The 24112-nt window shown below is 44.8% G+C and overlaps 1 protein-coding gene across 1 annotated transcript in view; it reads left to right on the top strand.

Moving 5' to 3' along the window:
* Positions 1 to 15208: 15208 nt before the first annotated feature.
* Positions 15209 to 24112, top strand: part of LOC148839486 (uncharacterized) — a 75077-nt gene continuing 66173 nt past the window's right edge. Inside the window, exons 1-2 of the mRNA XM_088935935.1 lie at positions 15209 to 15593; positions 17496 to 18137. Of these exons, the coding sequence (XP_088792061.1) occupies positions 15209 to 15593; positions 17496 to 18137 (1027 nt within the window). The remainder of the gene's footprint in view (positions 15594 to 17495; positions 18138 to 24112) is intronic.

Raw genomic sequence — 24112 nt, 5'->3', positions numbered from 1 at the left:
GTGCAGCTACTGCTTAAGCTGTTTTCAGTATCAGCTCTGTTGATCCTCTTCAGTGCTGTCACCGAATAAATTATCGTGATCGCTGCGTATCTTGGCTCATTGATTAATTTTCACCGAGCCCGTCTCAACACCTTGTCAGGCCCGGCATGATAATAAGACAATACAATCAGTACAGTAAGAAGTGCCTTAAGAAGAGTTACTCACAATCAGGACACACAAAGAACAGAACAGTACACAAAAAAAGTCGTATTGCACAATAGAAATAGACCTGTATTGCACAGGTCCCTGGCATATATTGCACAAAAATGGTTGTAAACGGGAAAAAGAAAAAGAACAGATCAGTTTACTGTTCAGTCCAGAAACAGGTCACTGTCAATGTTGCCTCTGCCCTGATGCAAGGTGGATGCATTGTACAGTCTTATGGCAGAAGGCAAGAATGACCTCCTATAGCGCTCCCTGTCACACCGTGGAATCAGTCTTTTGTTGAAGGTGCTCTTCATTTCTACAAGCATGTCATAGAGGGGATGGGAGATGACCATGATGGCCTCTAGTTTGGACACCATTCTCCTCTCAGCCACTACTTCCAGGGGGTCCAGGCCAGACCCAATGACAGAGCTTGCTCTTCTGATGAGCTTGTTCAGCCTGTCAGAATCCACTGCTCTAATCCCAGAGCCCTAGCATACCACTGTGTAGAAAATGGCGCTCGCCACCACAGACTGATAGAACATATGTAGCATCTTACTACATACATTGAAGGACCTGATCCTCCTGAAGAAGTAAAGTTGACTTAGACCCTTCTTGTAAATGGCCTTGATGTTCTTAGACCATTCTAGTCTATCATTGATGTGCAATCCCAGGTACTTGTATGAGTCCACCATCTCCACGCCACTCCCATGGATGTAGACAGGAGTAGGTTTGACCCATCCTCCTGGGGAGTAGTGGTGGCCTGTGCGGCTGACCAATGGCGAAAATGGTGTACACGGTAGGGAAATCGCCCGGACCCATATAAATAGTTTCCCTAGTTTTTCACGGCTTTTATACAGCACATGTACCCAATTACCACCCTATACCTGTGTAACTGTACCTAAATTGATCCCAGTGTGTTGTAGCCTCTTGTTTCTTTTTCTCTGTTGTGATTGCTGTGTCGGATAGATCAATAATGATCTCAGTTAACAGGTGCCTTAGTCCCTGTCTCTATCCTTGCCGAACCAGTCACGCTACATTGATGTCAGAAGCGGAAAGGAGGGACAGTGAGCTGTAATGGATTGGGATTCGGAGAAGCGCCGGTTCCCCCAGCAGCTGAGCAACCCCCTAAAATGCCTTCTGGGGACAAGCAGCAACCGTCAGGAGCCGGAATAGCCCCTTATCAGGGCTATTCGACGGTGGCCTATCCAGCAAAGGAAGGACAATTTCCCACGTCTCCCCAGCCGACGTGGTGGGAAAGAGACGCCAGGCAGCCGTTCCTGCACCAGCCGGTGCCAGTGTGGCCGAGCTGCTATGACAGGGAGGTGTAATGGCAGCTTTATGAGGTCCAGTTCCAGATGGCAGCCTGGGCAAACGGCTGGTCCCAGGTGGAAATGGCGGGCCTCCTAGCCACGGTTCTGGAGGGGAAGACCTGTCAGGCTTTGCTGGATGTACCCGGTGACCAGCGGTATAGGTATGGGGCGTTGGCGTTGGGCCTCTGGAGGCGGTTCGGTGGATAGCTGAAGCCCTGTTAGAGGGAATGTTCCCCAGGCTGGGGGTGCCGGAGGAACTCCATAGTGATAGGGGGGTAATTTCGAGTCCCAGATGTTTGCGGGGGTGTGCAAGCGCCTGGGGATTAAGAAAAGGCAGACCATCCCGTTGCATCCCCAGAGCGACGGGTTGGTGGAGTGTTTTAATCGGACGCTCTGCACTCAACTGGCTACCCTGCAGCACCACCGGGATTGGGACCACCACTTATCCCTCGCCCTCTGGGTGTACTGGACTGCTGTGCAGGAGTCTACCGGGTGCACCCCGGCCTCGCTCATGCTGAGCTGGGAGATGCGTACCCTGGTGGGTCTGGCATTCGGTTTGCTGCCTGGTAATGAGTGGGATCTGCAGCAGTGGATGCTGTGAATGCACAGCTTTGCCTGAAGCCACCTGACTCAGGTTGGGGTGCAGCAGAAGTGGTGATATGATCTGCGCTGCAGGGGGACTCCCTTCAGGCCGGGGGACCTTGTCTGGGTCTACAACCTGCAGCGCCGCAAGGGCTTCAGCCTGAAGCTGGTGCCGGCCTGGGAGGGACCTGGGGAGGTCCTGGAGGCCGTGGGGGAGGTCTGCTACCGTGTCCAGTTCGGGAAGCGAGGAAGGGTGGTGATCCTGCATCGAGACTTCCTGGCTCCCTTCAGGGCTCGTGAGGGGGTGCTGGAAAAGGAGGGTGCAGAGGATTGTGGAGAGCAGCCTGGTCCAGATTTCACTGGCCCAGGGGGGGTGTGAGACTGGCAGCTTCAGACTCCACCTTGATGCCGGGTGCCGTGGAGGCTGGATGAGTTTGTGCTTGAAGTAGCTAGGCTATTTGACGTACTGTAGGCGGGATCGCTTCTCGGCCTTTTGGCTAAGATCAAGTGTGTGGTTTGTCCGCAGCTTGCGTCTTAGCCAGGAGAAAGGGAGAGACGGATTGGCTTTTTTTCGGGGTTACTCGAAGCCTTTTTCTGCGTGGCAGTTTTTTTTTCCGGCCATTTTTTGTGACGATGGAGGGAGGATCCTTTTCAAGGGAAGGAAGAGTGCAACACGCTGTACGTTTTGTGCTGCGAGAAGATGGGGAGAAGACGGAGTTCATTTCGAGGGACAAGTTCGAGGAAGAGGTGATCAGCAATGCCCTGCACCTGGAGCCTGAGGACATTTTCTGCTTACAAGACTTCCCGGGTAAGAAGTGCTTTGACCTTTCACTTATTTCAGAAGACCTTGTTAAGAATTTTTGGGCGGTAGTGAATAGAAGAAAAGAGGAAAAACCTTTTGTGGATTATTATGTGGAACCTTTGTTTGCCAGAGAATTAAGAACTTTAACAGTGGCAATGTTCAACCCCTACGTGCCTGAAGAAGACAGTTTGTTTTTTGAAGCGCTTTGTGGATATTCAGGGCATAGGGGTGAAGATAATGGACAAGAAAAACATTTGGACAGGGAAGAGGCATTTTAGAGTGCGTTTTAGAGCGAATGGGTCAGCCCCGGATGGATTTTTGCACCCGCCTGCATCGTTTGAGATAGGCCCCAACAGGGGGTACTTGTTTTATTACGGACAGCCCAGATGTAGGAAAGAGGGGCATAATGTGGTGGACTGCAGGGAGCGAATATGCAGAAGATGTGAGGGAGTCGGTCACCTATCTTCAGAATGTAAAGAAGAGAGAAGATGTAATTTGTGCGGAGGTGCAGGGCATGTATTTAAAGACTGTGCTTTACAAAAGAGGTCTTTCTCAGAAGTTGTTAGTGGTGCTGCAGGTGCAAAACCAGGTCCTGCTAATGAAGATGGGAGACAAAGAGAGGTGGATGAAGTTTTGGAAGGTGCGGGCATTGTTATTGGTGGCAAGGCTGACAATGGAAAACCTGGAAAAAAGGGAAACCGAAGGTTTTCACAAAGTGGAAGCTCCTTAATGGAAGGCCAAGAAGGGGAGAAAACTGGAGAAGTGGTGAGAGAGGCAGAAGCGGAGGCGGGGCTAAATTTGCATATGCAGATTGAGCCAACAGATGGAAACCTTTCTGAAAGGGATGTTTTTTCAGAGAATTCAGAGACACCAGGGCTGGACCTTTTAAAAGCAGTTGCGGAAGAAGTGGGGCAGGAGGTGCAATGTGTCCAGGAAGCAGGTTGGGGAGAGAGGATGGAGGAAGAGGAGGAAGAAGAACCATCAGCGTCAAAAAGGACCATACAAAGGAAGGCACAAGACTCAGAGGCTTTAGTGGCTAAAAAAGCAGATAGAGGTACTGAAGATTTATCACTGAGTGATATATCTGTCCTAGCGGCTCTGGAGGCAGTCCACACACTTGAAGAGGGTGAAGTCCGTGATGAGAGGCTTGTTGTGTCCCAGTCTGGAAATTGCTCAGTATTCTCGGGAGCTTTTTGCATACCTGAGACAGATGAGAGTAATCAGGCACTTACCGGAAGTGGGGGTGTCCAGGCTGAACAGAAGCTGGGGAGTGAGGAAGGCCTTTGGCTTGACTCGGACCTCCCCAGAGATTTCATCGATCTATGTAAATGGAATGAGAAGAACAGAGAAGTTCACTGGCTAGCCGGTTTTGAAGAACAGGATCTACAGAAAAAAGGAATTTAACACAAATGTGAGTACGTCGGCAAAGAAGTGAGGCGTATTCAAATATATGGAAGAACCCACTCAGAGATAGGGTCAAAGGAGTGCCTTTTCTCTGATTTAGTAAAGCAGTGGAGGAACAATGCCGGGAAGGCAAAGGAAGCCTTTGCTGCGGGAGTCTACAGAAAGGATGGAAGGTATATGAAAAAGTTAGAGGCCTCGTCAGTTTTTTTAAAAAAGTGTGAATGGCAGAATGGAAATGTGAGGTTCCCGAGCAGGGTGGGTGGACTCAAAAACATACCCAGAAGAATTACAAAATTGTTTGTGAGTGGTCATCAAGAATCGGAAGTGCGGGACGCTTACATAGCAGTGTTGGCCATCATAGATAAATGGGAAGAAAAGATGTAAAACAACCACTTATGACCATGAAGATCCTTACGTCAAATACCAGGGGATTGAGGGACAAAGTGAAAAGAACAGCAGTCTTTCAGTCATTGAGGTCTTTTAATTTTGATGTCTGTCTTTTACAGGAGGTTCACCTGAAAAATGGAAAAGATGTGGTCGGTTTTGCGCCTGAGTGGGATAGAGGTGATTCTAGGTGGAGTGTGGATGGGGTCCACTCATCGGGTGTGGGTGTGTTGATTGGAAATCTGGATGTTTTGGTTGAAGGTAGTGTTGTAGTGGTGCCGGGGAGAGCTTTAAGTGTCGATTTGAGTTTTGGTAATTGTAACTTTAGAGTTATATGCGTTTATGCTCCTGCTGTAGGGTCAATGAGGGCGGACTTTTATAAGGAGCTGTTTCTATTGTGTGCCACGAATAGGATTCTGGTTATCGGGGGGGATTTTAATGTTGACCTCATTAATAAGGAAGAGGCAGGGGCAAAGCAGCTGCGCACACTATTGACACGCTTTAATCTAGTTGATAGTGCAGTGCTATTTCAAGCAAAAGGAGTGATGCCTACTTGAAGGAACACAGCAGGTGTAGCAAAACGCCTTGATTATGTTTTTGTGTCCAGGGAGGTGACAGTTGGTGGAGTAACTACTCAACCGGCCTGGCTTTCAGATCACGATATTGTGGAAGTGGATTTGCGCCTGGCAAGAGGAATGTATGGGAAGGGTGTTTGGAGAATGAATGTTGAGGTGTTGGAAGAGAGAGAGTATGTGGATCGTATGGGTTTTAACTTGAACAGGTGCGGGAAGAAAGACGACAGCGTGTTTCCACATTGGATTGGTGGGAGCAGATCAAAAGGAAGATTGAAAGAGAAACGAGGATATATAGTCTTGAACGTCAGAAAAAGGTGAGGAGAGAGGGGAGGCTGCTCCAGGAAGAGCTGAATAAGCTCTATGCTCTTAACAAAGGGGTGCCAGTGGATATGACTGAAGTGGCAGCCTCTAAAAGAAAATTAAGGGCGTATCATGAGGAGAGGGCTAAAAATTTTATTTTTAAGACCCGAGTAGACTCCTCCCTGCAGCAGGGGACCTGTGTCTCTTATCTTTTTAAACAGGTGAGAAAGCAACAGGTTAAAAGAAGGTTGGATGGGATACGAGTGGACACGAACACAGTAGTAGCAGACATAGAAGGCATGTTGGAGGCAGTGTTTGCATATCATCAAAATCTCTTTTCTGAAAAAGAGATGGGAAGGGAGATAGATTTCACCTCCCGGGATTGTATTGTCTCAAAGCTGCCGGAGGAGAGTAGGGCCCTCTTAGAAAGGCTTTTTACATTAGAAGAGCTCAGGTTAGCCTTGGCTGACACAAAAAATGGAAAGGTGCCAGGAATTGATGGTTTGCCATCGGAATTTTACAGAACTTTTTGGTGTATACTGGGACCAATCTTGCTTGAGGTAATGAAAGAGGTTTTTAGCAAGGATGTTTTGGGAAGATCTATGCGAGAGGGGGTTTTGACTCTGCTGTATAAAAAAGGCCAACCAACGGAGTTAGCAAATTGGAGGCCTTTAACTATGCTCTGCACGGACTATAAGTTGTTCGCAAAGGTGTTAGTTAACAGGCTGAAAGGGGTTTTGGATACAGTGGTTGGGAAAGATCAGACATGTGGGGTCCAGGGAAGGAAAATTACCTGGTCATTACAGTTAGTTAGGAACACAATAGCGTGGTCCGAGCAGAGGAACATACCCCTTGCATTGGTGAGCCTTGATTTAGAGAAGGCCTTCGATAGAGTGTCACATAAGTTTTTGTGGGCCGTGATGGAGAGGATGGGTTTTGGTCTACTTTTTATCAGGTGGCTAAAGACTTTGTACAAGCAAGTAGGGAGTAGAGTGGTGGTGAATGGATACCTTGGGAAATTGGTAGAACAGAAGGTGGGTGTGAGACAAGGATGCCCGTTATCGCCACTACTATTTGTGCTTTATTTGGAACCTTCTGTTAGAATGGTATACGCCAGCCCACGTGTAGATGGCATAATGTTGCCTGGGAGTGGTGGTGGAAGAGTGAAGATGACTTTGTATGCTGATGACATCACTTTGATGGTAGGGTCGAAGGAAAGTTTGCAGGAGGCACTGGGGATTTTTGACAGCTTTGCCCAGATATCTGGAGCAAATTTAAATAAACATAAAAGTAAAATAAAATATTTCGGTTTTTGGAGGGACGAAAAGTTGAGTCTCTGCGACCTGAATTGCTGCAGAGGTCCTTTGAAAGTTCTGGGGGTTTCTTTTAATGACCAAGGTACTATTCATAGCAGCTGGCAAGAGGCATTGGAGGTGGTTAGGAAAAGATTACTCCGATTGGGTGATAGAAGACTTTCTTTCGTTGAAAAGGTAATTATATTAAAGACGGACGTGTTACCCGCCCTCACATATTTAGCAAATGTGTATCCCATGCCGGCTAGGTATAATAGGTATCTGGTCAGAGAAGTTTTTATTTTTTTGTGGAATAAAAAATACGAATACGTAAAACGTGTTGATATGTACAGATCCATAGAAAAAGGGGGCAGATCAGTACCGAACATGCCGATCAAGCTAAATTGTTTATTTGTGTCTGGTCTATGCAAAGCATTGAAACAACCTGTGTTGCACGATTACCAGTACTTTGTAAGATTTTGGTTATCAAATAGCATGCGCAGCCTCACCAACTGGAAGAACGACGTCCCTCATGGTGAAGATCTGCCCTGGCATTACAGGCATGCAGTGTCCTGGACAAGGAAACATCTGAAGTCGGTGGACGAGTCGGCGCTGCTGGACCACAGGGCACTGTATTGCGCTGTAATAGAGAGAGGAGAAGCCAGGGTTGTGGGGGGCGTCGCAAACGAGATCTGGGGAAGAGTGCAGCCCAAGGGTTTGCGTTTGGACTGTCTGGACCTCAACTGGTTATCGTTATGGAAGAGACTTCCAGTAAGATCTGTACTATACAAACATAAGTTGACCAAACAAGTCGGGTGCCCCTGAACTGGATGTCATGGCAAGGAAAGCATCGAACATGTTTTTTGGTTGTGTAATTTTGCACAAGGAGTGTGTGAAAAGAGCAAAACTGTTTTGGGGGCTATAGATAATGCTTTTTTGTTATGGTTTTTAATTAGCTTTGTTAAAATTGAACTATGGGCTGCAAGAAATTTGTTGGTGAAGAAGGGAGTGAGGTGATGTGGGAGGGGTGTGGAATAAAGTATTATGGGATGTCAGATGCATGGTGGCCGTTGATAAAAGGAAGTGGAGTTACCATGCAGTTAATGAAAAGTGGAAGGTATTAGCAGATATCTAAATACTGGTGTCTTGTTTTATTGTAATCTTATGTTATGATTGGTTTCCTGCAGTTGTTTTGTTTTGCTATTTTGTGCTTCTATATGTTTGTTTTTGGTGATTGACGGAGTTTCTGTGAACTTTTTTGTTACCTTTTGATAATAAAAAAACAACAAAAAAATTTGACGTAGGCGGGATCGCTTCTCGGCCTTTTGGCTAAGATCAAAGTTCAAGCACCATGACCGCAGTTCTGAGGTCTTAGTCAGGGGGTCGGGAAGGCGCTGGGAGGACTGGATGGACCGGATGGAGTGATGCTGGATCGAGGAGTTCGGAGCCTGGAGAATTGACGTGACGAGGAGGATTGCTGTGCTGCGGGAGGAGTCGGACGATGGTGGCGATTTCTTGGAGGATCAGATGGCGTGCTGTGACCTGGTTGCTGGAATGATGGCCGGACATCCCTGGGCAAGGCACGAGCGGAGGAAGAACACTCTTCGTTTTACCTTGCAAGGACGAGAAGGACTGGTGGATTGGACAAGAGATAAGTTTAAGACTTTTGTTCTAAAACGTGTTTTGGATGTTCAGTTGGAGGATATTTTTTGTTTGCTGGATTTTTGTGAGCGAGGTATTTTTGAGTTGACTATGGTTTCAGAGACTCTTTGTTTTGATTTATGGGACAAGGTACAAGCAAGAAAGAAGGAGGATCCTTTGAGTCTCTTTCGAGTAGACCCATTGTTCGCTGGAGAATTGAAGTGTTTGTACTCATGTTTGATTCATTTGTTCCAGAGGAGGACATTGTTTCCTTTTTGCAGCAGTTTGTGGTTCTGCAGGGGACGGGGAAGAAAGAACGGGACAACGAAAATGTGTGGACTGGGAAGTGGAAGTTTTGGATGAGACTGCGTCTGAGTGCTACAGAAGAAGGGGGAGTCATTCACCCCCCCGCGTTTTTCGACATTGGATCTAAAAGGGGGTACCTGGTTTACCCAGGACAGCCCTTAGCGTGCTGGAGATGTGGGACTCGGGGACATTTTGCTGCGCAATGTACATGGTTCTGTTGTAATCGATGTAAATCGAAGGATCATGTTACTGGGGATTGTGTGCGAGAGGTACAGTGTTATTCATGTGGGGAGGTTGGGCATTTTTATAGAAACTGTGTGGGGAGGCGAGGTGGGAGGAGTGTTGTGGATGTGGGAAAGAGTAATGCAAACGAGGATAGTGATGTGGAAACGGGTTTTATTACCGAGTCTGAAGTGGAATGTGTGGTGAGTGTGTCGGAGAGTGATGTGGTGGATGGGGTAAAAGGAATGGACAAAGAGAGTGCACGAATGAATGTTGGTAAGAAGTTGAGTGGGGTTAGCATGGTGGAAGTGATGAAAGGAGAAGACAAAGAGAGTGAATGGAAGAATGTTAGTGAGAATTTGAGTGGGACTGTTATGGCAAAGGTTGTGAATGGAGAGCAATGTTGTAAGGACGTTGGTGAGAAGACGAGTGGAGGTGAGAAGGTGAGTGGTGCCGTTAGGGCAAAGATTGTGAATGATGAGGGAGGTTGGAGTATGGTGCAAGATAAAGAGGGGTGTGGAAAGAATGATGTGATTAAGAGGGAGGGTAAAGAGGATGGGTTTTTTGCCCCATCTGGGGTGCCGATGTGTGATAGTGGGGGTTCTGAAATAGAGAAAGAGGGTGTTTGGGAAATGTCGGGGAGGAAGAAGAAAAGGGAAGATGGGTGACGCGTTTAATGTTATGTTGTGACATGGATTTGTTTTGTGTTTCTTTGTTGATAATTGAATGGAGTTGGTATTAGTATACTTGTCATTTCTGTATAAGTTATCATTTTGTTTAGTGAATTGTTTGTTTGTGGGGAGTATTTGTGATGTGGGCGGGTTTGTGTTTGCATAAGGGGTGGGATTATGTTAATGAAGAGAAGATTGTTGATTTAGCTGTGTAATGGTTTTGTTTTTTCTTTGGTTTTTGTTTTATGATTTAAGTTTTGAGAATAATGGATTTTTTGTATTATTGTAATAAAAAAAAATTGACGTAGGCGGGATCGCTTCTCGGCCTTTTGGCTAAGATCAAAGTTCAAGCAGCATGACCGCAGTTCTGAGGTCTTAGTCAGGGGGTCGGGAAGGCGGCAGCGGAGGAGATGACGGCGGGGTTGGAGATGGAGTCGGCCAGAGGGAGAAGGATTCAGCGATGGTGGTGACCGGCGGCATTTCGGTTTCTGCGGCAGCTGGAGAGTGGCTGTCCCGGGAGGGGCAGCTGCGAAACTCGGTGCGCTTTTTGTGGAGGGAGAATCCAGACCAGGAAAGACTGGGAAGAGAAGAATTCGCAGATGGAGTAATGGACAAAGCCTTGCATTTGAAAGACTTGGATGTTTTCTGCTACCAGGACTTTCCCGGGAAAGGTATCTTTGATTTGACTTTTGTTTCGGAGAAGCTGTGCATGGAGAAATGGGGCTTTATACAGGCTCGGAAAGACTTGCTGCCTTTTAAAAACTTTGTGATTGAGCCTTTGTTCGCAAGGGAACTGAGACCGTTGACTGTTCATATGTTCAATCCGTTTGTGCAGGAGGCAGAGATTGTTATTTTTTTAAAAAGATTTGTGGACATTCAGGGCAGCGGTATTAAGGTTATAGACTCCCAAAATTATTGGACAGGCAAAAGGAGATTTATGGTTCGTCTGAAGACAAATGAATCGGTTGAAGGAGGTTTTATACATCCGCCGGCTTCTTTTTCTATTGGTCCGAATAGAGGTTTTTTGGTTTACCCCGGCCAGCCGATGGTATGTCGGAACTGCGCAGCCGGAGGTCATGTGGCTGCTGAATGCAAGGTTGTTTGCTGTAGACGATGTGGTGGTCTGGGACACAAGGCGGAGAAGTGTAGCAGACCTTTAACTTGTAATTTGTGTGGGGAGGCGGGCCATTTGTACAGGACCTGCCCACAGAGACCTAGGAGCTATGCAAGTGCGGCTCGACCTCAGTCTGTTGATGGTAGTCTGTCTTCAAAAGAGGCCAGTGCAATCCCGAAGGTTCACTGGTTTTCTGGTCAAGAAGTTACAGAAGGGACAGAGACTTCTGCAGGGAAGGATGGGAGTGAGGATATTGTTGACCAAGGTCCTGAGCCTCAGGCGGGTGTTAGTGGTGTTAGGACGAAGGTTTCCCTAGAGAAGTCAGAAGGGCAGCAGGGGGCATCCTGGGGGGATAGCCCAATGGACGTAGGGGAATCGAGCAAGTTTTCCTGGTCCTCTCCTAGAGACCAGCCTTGTAGATGGAAGGTGGTAGCGACAAAGAGGTTTGCTAGGAAGGTTGCGCAAAAACAGTCGCAGGGGGGTTTTAGGGGATTCTTTGCGTCCATGATAGTTAGTACTTCAGAGGACGATGATTCTGGAGCAGCACAGGAGAAGAAGAGATTATGTGAGGAGGAGACAGCAGAAGCAACAGCAGGTATGAGCGAGCAAGACGAGACGGGTAGGAATAGGGAGGGGGTAAGGAGCACACAGACAGGTGAAGGGGTAGATACAGGAGAGGACAAAGATGAAACGGGGGGAGTGTCAGGAAAACAAAAAGGGCAGGAAGATGGGGAAAAGGGAAGAGAGGAGACAGCACAGTTAAGGGGAGGTGGATCCAGTGCTGATGACAGCGAGAGTTCTGCTGAGAGACAGCCGGAAGGTATGGAGAAGGAACTCGATGTTAGTGAGCACAGTGGGGAGTCTCAGGAAACGAGTGCATCGGTAGTGGGGCCAACTTTTGGGGGCAGTATTTGGGAAAAGACCCAGATTGTTCCTGGAATTGGGAAAGGGGAGTTTGCACAGGGACTGTACTCTCGCCCGATATACCTTGTAAAGTCTTTTGTGCCTTTGATTTCTCAACGACCTGGATTTGCTACATTTGATTAACCAAGAGAACTGGAAGATTTGCATGGTCACAGGAGGTACAACTTGGTGGCTGTGAATGCTGTGAATGCTGTGAAGCAGGATGACGGATATATCTACTGGACTTATTCCGGCCGGAACAGGAAAATTGTTGATGAACTGTGTTTGAAAATTTGGGACATTATTGACAGACTTAGTAAAGAGTCAAAGTAAAGCGAGCATTGTTTGGGGTAATTGCAATGTTTCTGTTGGTTGAGGGGGCGGGTACTTGATTTGCATTTGGGGCGGGTTTAAGCAAAGTTTATTTCTAATGTGATGTTTTGGGGTTTGTGTTTTTCAGTGTCTTGTTTTTGTTTTGGGGTTACATTTATGGATGTGATATTGTGCTGTTAATGTTTTTTTTTGTTGTGGATGTTTTGTAGGTTTATAATAGAAAAAAATATTTGACGTAGGCGGGATCGCTTCTTCGCCTTTTGGTCAAGATCAAAGTTCAAGTGGCATGACCGCAGTTCTGAGGTCTTAGTCAGGGGGTCGGGAAGACGGCGGAGGAGGAGAGGAAGGTTGCTGACCAGACGGAGCTGTGGATCCTGGCCAAGAGACTGCTGAACGGGGGAACGGAAGGAAGCGTGAGGAGCGGAAGACAACAAGCCACCACCGGAATTGCTTTAGGTGAAGCCTAGGGGGTGAACGTGGGGGTTCCTTGAGATGACGGCACTGGGTGAGCGCAGCTACTTCAGTGCGGCTGGGCACCCTCTGTCCTGTGGGGACTCAGTGCACTTCATTTTGAAGGATCTGGAGAAAGGGAAGGAACTGCTGGACAGAGCATGCTTTGAGAAGAAGATTGTTGCTGAAGTGTTTTCTTTGAAGGTGCAGGATGTACTTTGTATTCAGGACTTTCCTAAGAAAGGGATTATGGACTTAACACTCGCTTCCACTGGGATTTGCAGTAAGGTTTAGGACAAAGTGGGGACTTGTAAGGACTATGCGCCTTTGGTTTATTTTCATGTGGAACCTTTATTTGCCAGAGAATTACGACAGTTGGTCGTGCACATGTTCAATCCTTTTGTACCTGATGAAGACATTTGTTTTTTCTTGAAAAGATATGTGGATATTCAGGGTGTGGGCAAGAAGATTTTGGATGCTGGAGGATATTGGACTTGCAAAAGGAAGTACATGGTTTGCCTCAGGCCCGGTGGGCCTCAGGGAGCCGGGGTGGTTCACCCCCCGGCGACCTTTTCCATCAGGGCGAACAACGGTTACTTGTATTATTCTGGACAGCCCACCGGATGCCGCAAGTGTGGCAACCATGGGCACATATCAGCAGAGTTTAATAATGTGGTGTGTAGAAGATGTGGAGTTATTGGACATGTTACTGCAGAGTGTCGGGTGGGGATTTCATGTAATTTGTGTGGGAAGCAGGGGCACCTGTATAACACATGTCCCAACAGGAAGAGATCCTACGCAGAGGCTGCAGCTGCAAAGGCGCAGAGGGAGAAGATCGGGGAATCTGCGAGTGTGTCTGAGACGGAGACAGAGCGGGACAATGTTCAAACTGGTGGAGAGGGTCAGGTTCTTGAAGAAAGCAGTGGGAGTGTAGTAATGGACACTGCGCCAGGGGCATCAGAAGAACTGGTAGAGGAGGGTTTATGACAGACTGAAATTTTGGTGAAAGGGTTAGCTGAAGCTTCTGGAGGAAAGGGTTGGGGGGAAGGACAGTCTGACAACTCTCTTATGGGAAGTCAGTCTGAGGCTTCTGTGGAGGGGAAACGCAAGTCGGAAGAGGGTTTAGAGGTGCGGGCTCAGAGGAAGGTCAAGGGTCGACGGAAGTCTGTTGGGGGGGTATCGGGTGGTAGAGGGGTGGTTCAAGGTTGGGGGGAAGGTAGTGTAGGATGGGAGTTTGGGGATTTAAGCACTGAGCAATGGGCTAAGATTAATGTATGGAAGGCGGAAAGGATACTGCGGTTTTTTTCCTAAAATGAGGTTCCTGACTGGAATGTAAAATTTGATAAATCTAAGTTTAAGGCCATGAAGAATTTTGAGTTCCCTTCGGGGGAGTATCTAGATTTACGGCATGAGGGTGAGTCTTTTATGGCAGGGTCTTGAATGTTGGAGGCAAAATATCAGAACTTGCATATCGAATATATATTAAAAGACAGATTTGTTGTTGGGATCTGTATGTTGGGGCAATCTAAGAGAGAGTGTGAACAGTGTGAGAAGGATTTTGATAAGATATTGGGGTATGAAACGGGTGGTTAATTTTTCTTTGATTTTGATTTAGATGTTTTTGACTGATGGATAGTGGAAGGGTTGATTTGCATAAGGGGTGGGTTTATGGAAATGGAATGTGTTTTTTGTTAATGATCTGGATTTGAGTTAAACGTGGAAGTGTTTGGGTGTATACTGAGTGGTCTTATTTGTATTTTTTACAATGATTTCTGTATTTGATTTGTTTGCATTTTCACAATAAAAAACAAAAAACAAAAATTGACGTAGGCGGGATCGCTTCTATATCAAAGTTCTATATCGAACCCCTATTCGCCCGGGAATTACATTCCATGATTGTCCGCATGTTTAACCCCCACATGCCGGAGCCCAATATTGCCACTTTTCTCCGCAGATTTGTTGATGTCCAGGGGGGCGGTCAGAAGGTGGTGGATGAAGAAAGGATCTGGACCTTCAAGAGGAGGTACCTGGTGAGGTTGCGGCAAAGCCAAACGACACCGGGGAGTGTGCTGCACCCCCCAGCCAACTTCACCATCGGACCTTACAGGGGTTACCTTATATATCCTGGACAGCCACAGACGTGTCGGAAGTGTGGGCAGGAGGGTCATCTTGCAGCGGACTGTAGCACCGAGGTCTGCAGACGGTGTGGTCGCGTTGGACATGTGGCTACAGACTGCAGCTACCAACAGCTGTGCAACTTGTGTGGGGAGCCGGGACACCTGTATAGGGTATGCCCCAACAAAACCCGTAGTTTTGCGTCTGTGGTATCCGGGAAACCCGAGCAGCCCAGAGCATCGAAGGAACAACGAGGACCAGGTGAACAAGATGTTTACCGGGACGATAGACGGGGTGTTCAGGACCCAGAAGCTACTGCATCACTGCGGGGGTCAATCTTCGGGCCAGCTCCTGGGGCACAGGATCTGGCAGAGGTGGTGAAGACAGGACACCAGGACCTGTTTTCTAACCCCCTGCTGGAGTTGGCGGCATCCGAGGCTCCGGCAGAAGATTCCATGGACAGCAACTGGATTCCTGTGGGAAGGAAAAAGAAGAAGAAGAAAAGGCATCTGGAGGTTTCGGACGAGGATGGTGCAGGAAGCTTCCCGATCCTCTGAGGAGGAAAGAAACATATCTTCTGAAGACGATTTAGAGTTACCAGAGGCGCATGGCGTACCCATGGAGGAAGAAGAGGAGTTCCTGTCGAACGGGGAACCAGACGGAGAAGAAGCCCTAGGAGAGAACGGAGAAACAGAGAAGAGGTCAGAAAGCGAAAGCGAAGAGCTTAACGAGGACACTGGACAGTCAAGTAGCGATGGAGAGGAGGAAGAAGAGGAGAGGGAAAAGTCTCCGATGGAGGAAGAAGTAGGCAGGGAAGAAGAAGGTGGGGCTACTGAAGCCCCCGTCTCTGTCGTGCAACCCCAAGACCCAGTGGTCGGGGTGGTGGCAACTGGTGAGGATGGAAGGCCCGAATACGACGAGTTGAGCAGCCCAGAGGGAAGTGGGTCCCTGCCACTCAGCGGGGTAACGGGGGAAACGGGGGAAAGCGGAAAGGAAATTGCGGGTATTTGCTGAAAATGAGGTCCCTGATTGTTTAAGTGAAGTTTAAGTTTATGAAGAATTTTGACTTCCCTCCGGGGGAGTTTTTAGATCTTCGGTATGAGGGTGAGTCTTTTTTGTGGGAGTCGCAAAGGTTGGAGGACACGTATAAGAACTTGCAGATTGAGTATGTATTGAAAGACAGATTTGTTATTGGTATTCGCATGTTAGGGCAGTCTATGAAAGAGTGTGAACGGTGTGAGAAAGATTTTGATAAAGTATTGGGGTATGAGTTGGATGGTTAATTTTCTTTTGTTTGAATTGGATGGTTATTGATTGATGGATTATGTTTTTTTGAGAAAGTGGGAGGGTTGATTTGCATAAGGGGGGGTTTATGGAAATATGATGTGTGCTGATAGTGTTTTTGGGATAAATATGGATGTATATAGTGAATTGTTTTGGGTTTATTTCAATTTTGTTTTGGTTTATAGTGACGGTTTGTTTTCGGAATTATGATTTTTATATTTGACTTGATTGCATTTTCATAATAAAAAAAAATTGACGTAGGCGGGACTCCAGACATCTCTGGTGGAGGGAGGACAGGGACTAGGAGAGCCGCCGGCCAGTGCGGCTGACCAATGGCGGAACCGGCGTACACAGTCGCGAGATCTCCCGGACTCATGTAAATAGTTTTCCTGGTTTTGTACCGAATTACCACCCTATACCTGTGTAACTGTACCCGAATTGACCCCAGTGTGTTGTAGCCTGTAGTCTTTTTTTCTGTTGTGGTTGCTGTGCCGGACTTACGGCGGATTAATAAAGAGCTCCGTGTTCTCAGTTAACAAGAGCTTGAGTCCCTGTCTCCATCCTCGCCAAACCCGTCGCACTACAATATGTTTTTTGGTTTGCAAAAAAATCATTTATATTAAGAGGATCCCCTTAACCAGCATGCTTGTCAGGAGATATTTTCATTGTATGGACATTTTCTCACATTTTGTTCCCATGTACCACACACTACACGTGCCTACCGGGACTGAGTAAAATCCAAAATCCAGGTCTAAAGGTTTATAGTTCTGATAGGTATGGGTGAATGTAATTGAAATACAATAGTTTTGTACTGAGGCACATCTCCAACAACAGTGATTCAGCAGGTTAGAAAGATATTTACACTGTTGGATTATTATTGTAGAGGGGTTGAAAGTTTTCCTGAGTCTATTACTGTTACATATGGGGATAGAGAGGTGTCTCTAAGGTAAGAGGAGTGTAAATTTACAATGGACAGGATGAGCCTCACATTCCATATTCCTCTTTGCTGTCTTTAGTACCTTCTTTTGTATGCTCTTTTTGTATAAGGGAGGAAACTCTTAAGGGAAGACAGAAATCATGCAGAGAGATGCTTAGCAGTTAAATATTACAGTACAGTAGGTGTACTGTACACACATTTTCATATGTGATAATATTGTGGTACCAATGGTTATTTATTATTAGACAGATCACTTCATCATGGTGTTTGCTTATGTTTTATTTTCTCCAGCCAGTGTCCAGCCAGTGTAGTGAAAATCCCTCATGCAAATTATCAATAAATGTCAGTTTTAGAGAAGTTTCATTAACATGTATTTCAGGACTGATGTATATTGTAGCAAATTCAGGTTCGCGCAAGCAAAAGAACCAGACAACATGCAAGTTTGGTATACAAGCACCTTTTATTAAACCTCCGTCAGTCAGCCATGAGCAATAAAAACCAACTAACACAGGGTTCACTCATACACTAGGGAGGTAAACAGGATACATACGCAAGTTCAGGGTAGTTACACATTAAGGGACAATAACAGACAATAACACAGGTAAGCACTAAACGGCTATTTACACATATGCAATTAGGACTATTTACATTAGCAGAGTGACCCACCGACTCGGCTGCCACCAGGCGGCTCCAGCCCTGGCTGCTCCCCGGGCTTCCCCACCAGGCGTCTCTATTTGAGCCCAATAGGGTGCCAAGTGGTCCCGGTGCAGGACCACCACTCTCCCCTGCTTTCACAACTGGACCCTGTAGCAGACCTCGCCCACCGCCCCCAGAACCTCGCTGGGCCCCTCCCACGACTGCGTCAGCTTAGGGCTGAGGCCCTTGCAGTGGCGCGGGCTGTAGACCCAGACTGGGTCCCCCGGCTGCTAGGAAGGTCCCCTGCAGCACAGGTCATAATACCACTTCTGCTGGACTCCCGCCTGTGTCAGGTGGGTCCGGGCAAAGCTGTGTATCCGACAAATTTGCTGCTGCAGTTCCCACCCGTAGTCTGGTCCGGCTGGCAGCACCTCCGGCGAGATGGCCTTGAGAAAGGCCTAGAGGGCCATCTCCAGCCATGCATCCTCAGAAAAGGAAGGGTAGCCTCAGCAGGTGAGGTACATGACATCAGCAGCGACGGAGCCCAGTCGTTCTCCCGGTTGGCACCACCACCACCGCAGGCCCAGCCTGCATCACCTCTGGCGGCTCCTCCACCCCAAAGCGCAGCCAGAGAGCCGCTGCCAGCATCACACAGTCTCGCCGTCTACCCTGCATGCAGACACAACTACAGTACCTACTTGAAATACTGTATATACATTGAGTATACAAAACATTAGGGGATAAAGAAGGATTTTTAATGTGCGTGACAACTGAGACATGGATTGTACAGTATATGTGAAGGAGAATGTGAAGAACAAAATGTAAGTGCCTTTGAATGGAGTATGATAGTAGGTGCCAGGTGCGTTGGTTTGAATGTGTCAAGAACTAGAACGCTGCTGTTTGTCAACTGACAGTCCAGTACAATATTGGTGCCAAAAGACCCATAAAAGAATGCACAACTTGTTGCACCGTAATACGAATTGGGTAGGGCACCAACGACATTACAGAGTTCCACTTATTTCAGCAAAAAACAAGAACCTGTGGTTGCAGTGGGCTAAGAAATGAAAACATTGGACACTGGAGGATTAGAAAAACATTGGCTGATCTGATGAATCTTATGAGGTGCCGTTTAGGCCATTATTAAAACTTTACCTCTCATACACAAATTGCTCTCACATACACACAAAATGCTCTCATACTCTCTATTGTACCTCTCACGTACACATAAAACGCTCTCACATTAACTAGTTTTATCTCTCACATACACACAAAACGCATTTTATGCATATGTGAGAGGTAAAACTAATGAATGTGTGAGCGTTTTGTGTGTATATGTGAGAGGTAAAATGGAGAGTGTGAGAGGATTTTATGTGTATGTGAGAGGTGAATTATGGCCCAATGTAGGCAGTCCGTGTAAATGGCACAATATGATTGGCTGAGAAAATTTATCAACAAGCTTTCTCATTTTCTCCTGCCCTCCAAGATGGAGGAAAGAAATCAACCTCAACCGCAACAAGCACTAAGCCAAGCTATAGCTTTAATTAATAACATCTTAGCCACACCAGAAGCAATATCTTAATTGTCATAGGCTATGACACCTGCAATGAGTGCACAACAATGCCCCATGCCACAAAGCTAAGTTTGTCCATCTTAATGCCATGGCCTACCCAGTCACCAGATCTCAATCCCATTGATCATCTGAGATATGAGATAGAATGAGCTATTTGGAGTAGAGTTCTACTACCAGTCAGCATGGGCTAGCATCCCTGTGTAATGGTTTTGACACCTTGTTAAGTCTTATCCCAATGAATTGTTCTCAGGACTGTTCTCAGGGCAACAGGTACAACACTATATTAGGAAGGCGTCCCTAATGTTTTGTACACTCAGTGTACATTAAATACAGTATGATAATGTATGGCTTCAAAACCACTACAGAACAATAAAATAAATTTGGTATAAAATCTAAAGTAAAAATATCTCTTTCCTATTTACTTGTTACTTAAATAATCATTGACAAAATATAAATTATTTTAATGTCTATGTAAACCTGAAAAAATACTCAGACTGAATAATTTTGCTTTGTGAAACAGCTCTACTTTTATTTTTCATTTAAATTTATTTTTTTTATCAATTTAACATTCTCTATACTGTGATATATAAAACTAATAATATCAATATGGTATGCAAATTAAATTATATTATTGAAGAAAGATTATTCCCAAGGAGCTAGGAATCTAGAATCTGGGCAGCAGCCCAGAATTCTACTGTTAGACACACGGCACAAGGATTCACTGTGCCACGTGGCAATTTTATATAGTAGTGCAGCCTTGCATTAGATTTCTGAAAAAATAAAAAGGCATCGGGCATACGCACATACTTTATGTGTCATAGTGTCGTAGTGTAACTATTGTATATTGTGATATTTTTGGATACATATTTCTTAGTATGTTAGGACTGATGCTATTAGTTTAGCATTATTCTACCTCCAAATTTACTACATCAATAAAATTCTTATATATGATGTTTCTGTGGTATGCCTGATTATTGATTTGATTCCAATACTAAAAGCACGAGGAATAACATGAAATATGCTTGATTATGTACCAAAGTAGCATCTTTGTTCTAATGACATTTGGCTACTTCCAGCCAATAGCCATGAAGTTCTGACTGCTGTCATTTTCAAATGGAAACGCATTCTGTATCTAGACTGCTTACATGGTGTAGACTCTCATGTGATAGGCTTGCTGCAGAGGCTTATTAGTGACATTCCCCAGAAGGAGAGTGGATACACAATAACCTGGGACAACTGGACAATCTATGTGCCAACAGATCTTCCACTTCAAAGAAACAGTTTTACCTGTGGAGCTCATGCTTGTCTGTCCACTTATATAATTTGTTCTGATACATCTCCTGACTTCTCAGACAAAGATTCCTTGTCACTAAGACAAAGACAGATTAATGTCAATGAAAACCACTTACAGACTCATATTTTTAAATACTTTAATCTGAGCACAATAGATAACTTATTGCACATTCTCAGAAGCACAGTTGATACTGTATGTTTGAAAATGTGTTTGTCACTGGAACCAAGCAGTCTGCACTCACCAGTAGATAATATAGAGGGTGCTATTAGTGTGGAGTTTGCATGTTTTCCCTGTGTCCATGTTTCCTTCAGGTGCTCCAATTTCCTTCCACCGTCCAAAGACATGCTAGTAGGTTAAGTGGCTTCTGTAAAATTGGCCATTTGCATTTGTGTCTGTGTGTGCCCTGCTTTGGACTGGCGTTCTTTCCATGCTGTATCCCACCTTGTGCCCAGTGCTCCCGGGAATTGGCTCTAGTCTAGAGTCATCGTGACCCTGAATTGGAAAAGCGGTTGTTGTGATGTGGTGTGATGGTAACTTATCTTAAGTTATTTCAAATATAATTTTCTACCTGTGGAATTAAGTACTATTTTGAGAATTTTTGAAAGATTTGGAATCACAAATACACCCTTAAAAATGTTGTGTTCTTTAGTTAATCAACGATGTCATATGCTGTACTGTACCTTGTTTTTCTAAACCTGAATTTTATCGACTAGTTATCAGTTCCATTGCAGATTTTATAATATATCTTTACATTTATAAACAAAAGGAATGCTTTTTTTTTGCTCTAAGAGCTGACTGTACTTGCCAGAATCAGGTCTCGTTTTGAAAGTTATTTTTGGAACAGTATAATTCCAGAACATGTAAGAATATCCCGGTAGAGTTAACAGGTACAGTACTAAGCTCTCGCCGTGTACTAAAGGTGGCGTCTGGATTGATTGAGTTTTGCTTTCTCATGTATTTACATGTGGTGCTAAATTTGATCCTCCTTGGCGCCGGTCATTTGTCCGTTTTTTTTTTCACATGTAGTGAATGCAACGACCTAAAAATGTAAATAATAACATATAGGCAAGGAATACTGTCTTGATATCCGAAAAGAGGTTGTATGTTTCCATTTGTTTAGATATAAAGATTTTATCTATATATTAGAGAAAAAACTTTTAAAATCAGGAAAGAGCACTTGACGCAGAGCATTGTTTACAGTTACTGTAACTAATAACGACGCACCAAGCGCAAGTGCAGTGCAGCGCAGCGATACGAATACTTGAAAAACAGCAAGAAAACATAGCTAAAGCAGGAAATGAAATGAAAATGTATATCGAAAAGGGGGAAGTATAAAGGTAAGAAATCTATTCTTAACCATCAAATATGATTTAATGTACTGTATATACAGTATAGTGCATGCTTTATTTGGTTAAGCACTGGACAGAAATAAGGCGCATTAATGTGGGCCAATTTGCAGAGCCATGTATTGATATCCGGAATAACTTAAATTCTTTTGCTTCGAAATTTATACTTTTAGAATTACAACCATATTATACATTTTATTTTCAGTTTTAAACAACTACTGAGAACTGCATTTATCATGAGTGTAGTTATTCAGTAGACTAATGTCCATACACATTTTTTCGTTTCGTTTTTTCGTTTTTAATGGATACTGGTCACTCAGGCAAGGAACTGTAGAACTCTGTAATTGGAGAAAACTTCTCCAACATTTAGATGTACATCTACATTTTTTAACATTTTAAACCTAAAAAATTAAGTTCCATATACAGTATGTCAGTGGACAATGTTTGGTTAAAAGGTTAAGTTCACATTTTTTACTAAATGCAGTATGTCTTTGTGCTCTGTTTTGGGAAGCACTTTTCAGTGTGGTTTCTACAGTAATGGGAAGAGGATAGGTGACAGTTTCACAAATTTATGTCACAAATATTATTTAACATATTTAGAATCAGGCCTATACATTTTGAAAGATGTAGAGCAATGTAGAATGTACAGTAGATTGGAGTTCACATCTAGTAACTCCTGGTACAAGAGTAAATTAAGGGGGCTGTAAATTTTCTTAACCTTACATATTCCGGAGGTGGGTAGTTGTTTTGGCAAGAAGATGCTGTTCTCTTTGACATTTGATGGATTTGACTCACCAGGGTTGTGGACTCCCATTGTAGATGTTGAATGATTTCTCTGAATACTGTAACAGGAGCCGGTCCAGGCTCCCGTGAAGCATAGTTCAGGACTCTATGCAGATGGTATAATCTGGAAGTAAGTGGAGAAGGACATCAGGGGAAGGTACAGCAGGATAGGATGGGTAGATAGACAGGGGGCGTGGCGATGGTGATCTGGTGATCTGGTGATCTGATGCTCGGGGGGTGGCAAAGGCAAACAGATCCAGACAGTCCAAAAAGGGTGAATACGGGGCGCAGTCGAAAGTCCAAAACCCGGAGGATTCAGGTAAGAAGAGACAAACAGTTTAAATCCGGAACAAGATCCAGAATAGTGACAAGGAATAAAACCAAAGTAACGAGGCCAGGCGCTCTGAGCCCCGGACTCAGATGGTCAGGACGCCATGATGAAGCCTATGTCGTTGGGTCTCATCTGGACCTGCTGATAGGCAGGCTTCCAGGCGGTCATCTCCCAGTGCTGAGCCAGGAATAGTGAGAGTACCAGGCTTAAATAATAAGACACAAAACAGGTGGCAGGTGCACATAATTAACTAAAATACGAAAGGGTCAGAGCGCCCTTAAGAGGAGGGATCCTGATCGTGACAAATATAAGATCACAATTGCTATATACAGAAAAACCCATTGAACAGAGCACAAGGGAATTTAAATGGCCTTAGCAATCTGTTTGAGTCAGCAAATCCTCCAGTTCTGCTTTAAATGAGATTCTGCAATTGTGCAGTTCATTGCTGAGCAATATTTTGTTACTTAACCACTAGACGTCGTGCTATGAAACGTTACCACCATTTAGTTTGTAGTTATCAGATATTAAAGGAACATGGCAAATATTACATTAATGGTGGAGCTCATTTGCAGTGACTAGGTTGCTAATTGGAATGGAAATTACCAGCACATTGTAAATAGAAGGAAGACAAAAGTATGTTTATACAAACAATAATACAAATCAACAGGCCTACTTGTACAATATTTTGTTTAGAGTGCATTTCCTACATTCTATTGCCATTCTCATAACATATTGTAATAGAACAGATATTGCAAATAACTTGTTTGTCAAAGATGATGAACTGATGATGAATAATTGTCACAAGATAATTCAGCAAATTTCAGAATAAATTAATACATGCTGATAGGTATTAAAAAGCCAAATCCTAAATCAAATCCTAATGGTTTCAAAATTCGAGTATTGCATCTTTATTCCCTATCACTCCATTTTTATTATATAGTTAACATGGAGGAACTGTTCATAAAAAAGAATTATAATCCTTATCTAATTAATTAATTGTTAATTAATTGTCATCCACTGTGTTTGTTTTCAACTAATGGAGTCTTTATTAGCCTAAAGGAACAGGTTAACTGTTAAACAGTCCCTCCCCCAATGAACATTCCCTTTTTGTATTCCACTTTCCTTTGGTAATGATGCAAGTTTTGCACAGATACTGTAACTACAGTCTTACTACAACATAGCATTGTGTGAGTGTAAATTGTGGTTGGAATTATATAGTATTGTTTGCATTTCAAACAGGATAGTATTATGAATTCAGCATGAAAAGGTAAACTACCTCCAGATCTCTTCTTTCTTTTTATTTTATTGAACTATCTCTTTGGTAGGTTGAGCCAATGAAAT

This window comes from Atractosteus spatula, chromosome 2 (genome assembly GCF_055471065.1).
Source record: "Atractosteus spatula isolate fAtrSpa1 chromosome 2, fAtrSpa1.hap1, whole genome shotgun sequence".
NCBI lineage: Eukaryota > Metazoa > Chordata > Actinopteri > Semionotiformes > Lepisosteidae > Atractosteus > Atractosteus spatula.
The sequence above is the reverse complement of the archived record's forward strand: the minus strand, read 5'-3'. Positions and strand labels throughout refer to the sequence as shown.